This window comes from Canis lupus, chromosome 18, assembly GCF_048164855.1.
Source record: "Canis lupus baileyi chromosome 18, mCanLup2.hap1, whole genome shotgun sequence".
Lineage (NCBI taxonomy): Eukaryota > Metazoa > Chordata > Mammalia > Carnivora > Canidae > Canis > Canis lupus.
The window spans coordinates 26709918-26719212 of NC_132855.1; the positions used below are offsets into that span (position 1 = coordinate 26709918).

At 34.7% G+C, this 9295-nt stretch overlaps 1 protein-coding gene across 1 annotated transcript in view; it reads right to left on the reverse strand.

Moving 5' to 3' along the window:
• ITGB8 (integrin subunit beta 8) overlaps window positions 1-5314 on the reverse strand; it is a 99390-nt gene extending 94076 nt beyond the window's left edge. Inside the window, exon 1 of the mRNA XM_072783835.1 lies at window positions 5210-5314. Coding sequence (XP_072639936.1) covers window positions 5210-5213 — 4 coding nt within the window. The 5' untranslated portion in view covers window positions 5214-5314. The remainder of the gene's footprint in view (window positions 1-5209) is intronic.
• Window positions 5315-9295: the final 3981 nt, after the last annotated feature.

A 9295-nucleotide genomic window follows, 5' to 3' on the forward strand; every position in this document is an offset into this window, starting at 1 on the left:
ACCTGGCTGGCTAAGTGCAGGCAAGCATGTAGGCCAAAGGTTTTCAGTGGAGAAAGGGGCAGAGAATTGCCAATTTTCCAGTTTTGCTCTATAGACTCTATCAACATTTCTCCAGTTAGGAGTCACAATCTAATTGACTATTCTAATTTGTCACCAGAGTCGAACATCACAGGCTCATGTATATAGGTTGAAAATCCTCACAAATAATCCTGATATATTAACTCACTGCAAGCCCTCCCTTCCTCCCACCCCTGCTCCAACAAACACACACCATTGTCTCAACTCCTGATTGAGAACTCTAGACCTATATGGTGGTGAAGAGAACCATGGGTAAGAATGGAATATCCCACTCTTGGATCAGTTCTATGTCTGCAATTCTCAACCTCTGTCCTATTTAAGTTTGATAATTCTTTTTTGTTGGGAAATGGGACTGTGCTATACACTGTAAGCTGTTGACCATCATCCCTAGCTTGTACCCACTAGATGCCAATTACATTTCTTCCCCAGTTGTGATAACCATCAAATGTCTCTAGACATTGTCCAGTGTCCCCTAGAGGGCAAAGTCACTTCTGATTTTGAAGTGAGATTGAGAACCAGTATATTTTAGGCAATAAATTAAAGCAGGACCTAGCAAATGAGACTGTGGTGGACCTAGCTGGAGAGAATTAGAAATCCTTAAATGCAAACTGGAATGCATGAAGTTTATCTGGGGCTTTACATTTCATCCAAAGAAGCCACAAAACTTTGGAATTTGTTCTGGTTATCTACTGCTGCATAAAAACCACTGTAAAATTTAGTGACTTAGAACAGTGACAACATTCCTTTTATTCACAAATCTGCAATTTGGCCATGGCTAAATGAGAGGGGTAGTTTTTGCTCTACCGGGGTGGCCCAAAAGTTGGGGGCTGGAATCATCTGAAAGTTCACTCACATGTCTGGTGGTTAATGGCTGGCTGTCAACAGGGGCTTCAGCAGGAGCTATGGCTAAAAGACTCACACGTGGCCTTTTCATGTGGCTTTCTCACGGCATGGTGGCTGGATTCCAAGGGCAAGTGTCTCAAGAGAACCAGGCAGAAGCTGTTTTGCATTTTATGAATTGTTCTTGGAAGTCACATAACATCACTTCCACTGTGGTCAAAAGTCTGCCCAGATTCAAGAAAAGGGAACATAAACTCCATTTTTTGGTGAAGAGATGTCAATGTCACTTTATAGGAAGAGCAAATAAGATAGTATGTATTGCTACAGTCATCTTTGGAAAATACAAGCTGCCACAAATTTGAAATGGCAGATAATTTAGGATTGGTTATCTGGAGTCTATGACAGTGTTATCTAAGGATTTTTCTAAGGACCACATATATCAATAAGCTGGGGAATATTTGTTTCAAATGCCAGAATCTGGACCTCTCTCTCAAGATTTTCATTTGGCAGATCAGCTTTAGGCATCTGGCATCTGGTTTTTCAAGAAGTCCTCAAAATTTTTCTTATGTGTGTTAAGAATGTTCTTTGTTTATATAGATACTTTAATCATTTACACATTTCCATTATACATTTACACATTTTCTTCCATGAAACAAGGTGGTGATACAGGGAGATCTTTGAGGAATGTAGGTCTCCGGAAGAACCACTTCAAACATGCCTTTGGATTTGTAATATGCGTATGTTACTTGTCAAAAGACACTTTCAAAGTAGTGTTGCTGATTGAGGTTTTTGGACATTGATTTTAGTTTCCACGAATGTCAAAATAAAAAATAAAAAAAAAGGAAAGAGGTCACGTTATAGTTACAGTCCAGAAATTTGGGATTTCTTTTAGTCAAATTTTATATGCTTTTATGCTACATTTGAAAACTATACTTTAGGCATAAAATGAAAAAGCAACATTTATAATGATGTAGTTGAAGTTTTGTCAGAAGGAAGGATTCCCTGTAGAAGCTTAACATGATAATGTATATGGTAATGGGAATTCCATTTTTTTCAAGGAGCTTCATGAAAAATGTGGGAAATAAAATGCTAGTACAGGGACATTTCCCTGACTTAAACTTTGCTGATCAAGCAACTTCAATGACGTAAAAATATATTGAGAAAACAGTATGTTTAAAAAAAAAGCCTCTGTGCATCAAAATAGAATACAGAAGTTCATACTTAACTTGGAGTCTATAGACTACTAACTTGCATGAAAGTCTGATAGGGTTTCTACTTTCCAGCAGAGGAAAAAACATTGTGTTAGAATGGATCAGAAATGAAAGACTATAGTCTGGCACAATAAGGACTAGGAGCTATTAAGGCAACAATAAAAATTTAATTATTTCAAAGCATGCTAGTTTTTCTGAGTACAGGAAACCCACTCATGCCTAGTATTTTCAGAGGTACCACCATAGTACAGAGATACAGCAACTCCTTTTCATCATAGTGAGCCTGAGTTTTGAAAAGTTTAACTAATATTAAATATATTTAATAGATCAGGAAAATATTTAACAATTTAAAAAACAATTTCTTCTAAATGCTTAAAATTAAATAAGTTTTGGTGCTTTTAGTACACAAACTTATATTATGTATAAAATTATTTTTTGTAGATTGTCTCAGTTGCAGGAGATTGTCTCATTTGCAATTTCCTTATTGACATGCAAATAATTCATTCTATTAAGATATTCTCTTATTTTTTTTTTACTAAAGTAAAAGCTTAATTGTTACATGAAATTTAACATAGCAATCTAAATCTAACATAGAAAACCATATCAGCATTTCAGAGTTATACTCGTATCAGCAAATGCTAATAAGGTGGGAAGGAATGGTGAACCAAGAGGGTCATCTAACCCCTACCATTAAGTCCTATTGAATCTAGCTCTAAAATTGCCCTCAGATATATTTGCTTCTCTGCCTCCACTGCCACCAGTATCGATAGTCCATGGCACCATCATCTCTCCCATCTGTATTTCTTCACTAGACTTCTGTCTCCTTCTTCTCTTGCTGCCTCCAATCCCTTCTCCTTGGAGCCATCAGATCAAGTTATTTACTTCTCTAATCTGTTACTGTGAGTTTCCATTCTATTTCATATAAAACTCAAAGTCCTCACCCTCTTCTTCGAGACTCTGAATGATTGGGTTTCTTTTTATTTCTCCACATCTCACAAAACTCTACTTTGCTCACTCTGCTCTAGATCCTTTGGTCCTCACTAAGTGTTTTGGCCTTTGTATAGATAATTCCCACTGCCTCTTCTCTATATTCTTGGCAGAGCTGGCCCTTTGTTCTTCTGGTGTCAGATTGAATATCGCTTTCTTTAAGAGACCTTTCTTGACCACACTTCCTAATGTAGGTTTGTCTCTCCTCGACATTATTCTTCATTACAGTAGTACATTATTCTCCACTACAGTACAGTGTGTTAAGTTCTTTTATAATTTGTATCATAATGTGTTCTGTTTATTAATTTTGTTTCCCTCACAAGCTCCATGATGGCAAAGACCAATCTGTTTTATTGAACACTGGCAATGGTGAGTGCCTGGCATATAGTAGTATCTAATATTTTTTGAATGAATGAATAAATGAATAGTGGTCTATAAGTAAATCAAAAGCTAAATACACAGAATCTATAGTGGCAAGTGTGGATGCTAATAAAACTTTTCTATATATTTAAGAAAAATTGGGGTGATTCATAGATGCTCTAACCGTACGGATTATGAAATAAGAAATTTGTAGTGTTTATAATCGACGTTTTACTGTGATATTATAAATTGCATTGATTCCATTCTCCAAACATGACTTTGTCAGAATTCAGATAGGGTGTTGGAGATATTTGGCCTGATTCAATCAGGTGTTTCTTCAGAGGAGAATGAAAAGAATGAGACAATGGATATGGAGATATATAGCAGGGAATTATTAACTCTGATATCCATTTACCCTCAAGTACTATCAAGAGATTATAGCTGTTATTAATGTTCTTTGTGGAGTTTGAAATTTTTAGCCTATACATTACATTCAATAATGATTCAATAAACATGAGTTTAGGGCAGCCCCGGTGGCCCAGCCGTTTAGTGCTGCCTTCCGCCCGGGGTGTGATCCTGGAGACCCTGGATGAGTCCCTTGTTGGGCTCACTGCAATGGAGCCTGCTTCTCCCTTTGCCTGTGTCTCTGCCTCTCTCTCTCTATGTCTGTCATAAATAAATAAATAAATAAATAAATAAATAAATAAATAAATTCTTTAAAGAAAAAAAAACATGAGTTTAATTGAATTTACCTTGGAAAGTTGGAAATGGGAAACATTTCTCTTTGTTCAAGCTTCTAGATTTACTCCTTGGCATCCAATTAATGATAATTTTAATAGAGATTATGACGAAAAAACAATTTTTTTTGCATTAGTAACCGGTGCATGCTTCTTGAAGCCAGAGTCGATGGTTTAAGAATTTTTCTGTCTCTGAAGTGAGCTTAGGAATGGGGGTGGTATATTATAAAAACAGAAATAAAAATATTTTTTGAAGGAATAGAAAATTTTTGGAGAAGGAAGACTTGATCTGATTGGTTCTACCATTCCTTCCCACTAAGAGGGCCTAGTTTTAATTACTTTTCTGTACCGAATAGATTGCAAAATGGATATAATTATATAGGCTGTTAATGCAAATACACACAAATGAAAAAAATACTGAAATCAATCTCTTTACCTTATATTTATATCGAGATGTGGTGATACAGGCAACAATTTTATTATAAAAGGCATGCACAGTAGGTCTTATGTAAAATAAAACAAGAAAGAAACCTTTAGGTGGCGGCCAAGAGCTATGATTATGAATTCCTTAGTCTGCTGTTATGAGAATTTATGATCTTGTTTGAAAATGGTCATGTTAAACAGACTATGTAAACCAGAGTAATTCAGTGCAAAGCAAGTACAAGAAACAAATTTAGGTCTGCAAAGAAATGGTTTTGAATGTTAATATCATTAACCAAATTTTAGTTTTGATTAAACAACAGGTATTCTGATTATGAATATTAGGAAACTAGATCTGGGAAGTTAATTTTATTGGTAGTCAGTCATGGGATTACTCTTGGCAGTTAGATAATTGTTTTAATTTTGAAAGAAATCATCTTTAAAATAAACTGGTAGCATTTTAAGAACTCTGAGAGTGTAATAAAGATGTCAGAACTGTCCAGATGCTCATTGTGCAACTGGAAACTCCACTCAAAATTGACACAATGCCCCAGAAAAAAAGGTCAATGATCTTACTCATTCTTGCAACATCTGCCAGAAGCTGTGGCTTCTTGGAGTACTGTGTTCTTTTTCTCTTGCTTTACTCTCTCAAAAGAAAGTTTATGATAAAATCCATCATATAACTCTTTCAATTCTAGAAAATAAAAAGGGAAAAACAAAATATTTTTTAAAGTATTATGATTTTATGATAGTATGAACTAGATTTTTCTCCCTGCTTGTTTTTTCATTGATATGCATTAATCTACTAGAGGAAACAATTTTAAGCATCACTCTTAGAAGTTGCTTTATAATAATATTCATATAAAAGTTATTAATGATTAATTCTGTTAGCATTTAGATTCATAAGGTACATTTTGACAACATTTTTGGCAATATAGACTGAATTTGGATGTTTGCTTCCAATTAGTCAAGACTTCTTGTCCACTGAAATAGCACACATTTAACATCAACTATATGCATACTGAAGATTATGGAGGAAGAGGGGATCCTTGGGTGGCTCAGAGGTTTACTGCCTGCCTTTGGCCCATGGCTTGGAGTCCCGGGATCGAGTCCCACATAGGGCGCCCTGCATGGAGCCTGCTTCTCCCTCTACCTGTGTCTCTGCCTCTCTCTCTCTCTCTCTCTCTGTCTCTCATGAATAAATAAATAAAATCTTAAAAAAAAAGATTATGGAGGAAGAAAAACAAGTAAAAGACAAACAGTATATATGGAGTTGACAAGCTTTTGAGATGCAATAAGAGAACAGAAACAAATTAAAATACTATACCAAAACCACACATTATATTGAGTAATAAAAAAGAAGAGAAGGAAAAGTGTGGGTTGATATTAACAAGGAAAATCTCCATAGAGAAGATAAGTAAATTGGTGGTTTCCCAGTACATTATTGGGAAAGTTAATCTTTTTATTCCTAAGAAACTTTATTTCAGTTACTTAATGTCAATATTCCAAAATTGTACTGTGGTAATATAGATGTAGCAATTGCATAGAATAGCTCCTTTTCCAAATATTTTCCACTGTGTTAGTCAATGGCAATGTGACAGCCTCTCAAAAAATCATTTACTATGTTGTTGGATTACATAGCAAGCTACAGAAGGAGAATTACCTAGAAATTATTTCACACCTTACTTTACAATGTAAAATTGTCTAGGAGTAAAGTTAGGTTAAAAGCCTAGGAAGTTGTACCTATGGGATTTATGTGATAGAAATATAATATTTTCCTTGTCACCATGAATATCTTCAAAATGATATTCCTGAGGACAGGAATTAGGAAAGCTGGCTCTAAATTGACTCTGGATATATATATATATATATATATATATATATATATATATATATATATATTTCTCTGAAAGCATCTTCCTTCTCCATAACATGAAAGAGAAGTGCATAGTCTGTACATTTACATGTCAGGAATTTTAGAGAGTAAAAGTTAACATAATCCAGTATTATCAACACAGAAAATTTTGCTCATATGACAGATAAAAGCATGGCATAGTTTCTATGAGAATTGCAAAATCAATCTATCTATATACAAAGCCCCAAACATAGGTCAAGAATGACTCTCTAGCATTGTGCAGTGCTCAACATGCATGACTGTGTGTTGGTGTTATAATTATATCCATAATAAAGACAAGAAGATATGGAAAATTCTTCTGTACTAAAATTTTATATAACAGCGATATAGTTCCCAAGTCATGGTCTTTTTTCAGAACCTTTAAGCAAGGTGCCTTTAGGAGAGATAAAAACTGTTAAGAGCAAAAGTAATAAAAACAGAGGATAACAGGAAAGGCAGATAATTACGGTGAGTGAAAATGAATTACCAAAGCTTTGAGGGCTATATAACCAGTAGGCATTATGGAGCATCAGTATTTTCTTATGGATTTAAAAGACTGAAGATTTATCAGTGGATGACTATAATTTTTTAGGTGCTTAAGAAATGCAGACTACTCTAAGTTTTAATTATAAGTATGTGAAAGCATAAATAATTTGCGACTATGCTAATGGGTTTAGTTATATATGAATATATCTCATACAATTTATATAACTATATGGTCATAAATAATTCAAATATTAAGATATATATCTCCTTAGTTCAAAGCAATGCATTTAAACCTGAAAGGACCATTTATCTTTACATGCAATCCACTATTGCATACTTTCAGAAATTAGGTAAAAGCTTACAAAAGAAAGATAAACATCCTATTACCAAAACAAAACAAAAAGCAACCCAAAGTGTATGCCCCTTTGATGATAGGGGAGCAAAAGAAAAGAAATTCAAGAAATTTTTATTATTCTATCTGCCATATGGAATAAACAGTATAAAATGATGGATGTGCCCAAATGCTGTTTACTTTCAACACCGTATGAAAATAAGTAGGAGAAAAACTTTTTTAAAAAATATTTTATTTATTTATTCATGAGAGACAGAGAGAGAAAGAGAGAGAGAGAGAGAGAGGCAGAGACACAGGAGAAGCAGGCTCCATGGAGGGACCCCGATGCAGCCCTCAATCCTGGGACTCCAGGATCACACTCTGGGCCGAAGGCAGGCACCAAACCGCTGAGCCACTCAGGCATCCCAGAGGAAAACTTTTGTGTCTTGTTTCTTATAACTATTGCTTCAAAAACTACAATGAATCCTGAACCACATCTTTATTCTGCTCCTCTTCAGTGGACCACATAATGTACAAAAGTTATTTTATCTTGAGGGGTAACAACTCAGCATGCTGGACTTGCTGATTTCAGAGTCCTGCTCTTCACTACGTGATTAGAGTGAATAATGCCAGAACTGGACAAACGTAGAAGATTACAATCTCCTTGATTCTATTCACTGTGAACTTAAGGAGGGGACAAAGAGAAAAAAAGCAGGCTACTGTTTAAGATGCTATTTTCTAAGGCTAATTTTTCTTTTCACTTTTCTTATATTAAAGAAATACTTTAAATTGCTTCGATGGTAATGCTTTGCACAAAGTCAGTGGGACTGGCATTCAAATAATCAGGAAAAAATAATACTTGGAAAGAGAAAAGAATTCACCAAGAAACAATACATAATAATTTAGAAAGAGCAAAATGCACAAACTTCTAGAAGAAGAAGTACAAAGAGAGTAAGAAAAGGTGGCAAAAATGAAAAACTAAAGGCAGGGAAGAAGACTAAAGATACGCATAATACCAAAAAAAGCTAAGAAGAGAGAGGAGGCTAAGAAACAAGAGTGAAGCCAGAAAAAAAGTAATGACACTGTAGAGTAGAAATAGCAGAATAGGATGGGAAAAAGGAGGTCAAGGCTTAAAGATTAAAAAAAAAAAAAAGCACAAAATGAGTTGGAGAGCAGCAAAGAAGTAGGATACAAACGGAAAGAGAGCAGTGTCTAGATTATAAAGGGGGGGAGTGTAGACAAGTAGGAGGGAGGGAGGCTGCAGAGCAAAGAGCTACTGGAGCAAGTGATTTTGCTTTGTCTTTTACAAGAAGAGTTTATGCCACTTGAATGGAGCTTGCAAATGGGTGTGAATTATTTTACTGGTATCATTCAAAGTTCTGCTGTGATAGTGTTAGGAATTTGGAATAGTAGTATAAGCCTAACTAAGGCTACTAACTTCCCTTTATATTGAATCAAAGCAGTCAAATTTTCATCCGTCTGCAGTTTTCAGGCTCTATTTGAATAACACATACTAAACTATAGGTAGGCTAGGAAAATTTTGGACATTAAAAAAAAAGAATTGTTTTATTAAAAAACGTGCTCATTTGCTCACATTCTCATTGCTTTAATGTATAATTGTGGCTTTTTTGTTGTTTTTTTTTTTCATATCAGTTTGGCCAAATTTAGGCAGTTTTGTGAAAATTCAAATATTCTTGAAATATGCAAATAATAATTGCAACTATGAGGATCAAATTGCTAAAGTAAAACAGACCATCAAATCACCATTTAAAAGGCTCTTTGTCTAAGTAGCCAGTTTTAAAAATTGCTTTTGGGGAAAAACAGACAGTTTAAAGTTGCCATTAAGGACACATTAAGAATGATTTGTTACATGGCAGGTCAAAAGTAATCAATAGTTTCTTAGTTTTGAGCTGGAATTTGAAACCTGGATATATTTTCTACTTTTCTGTCT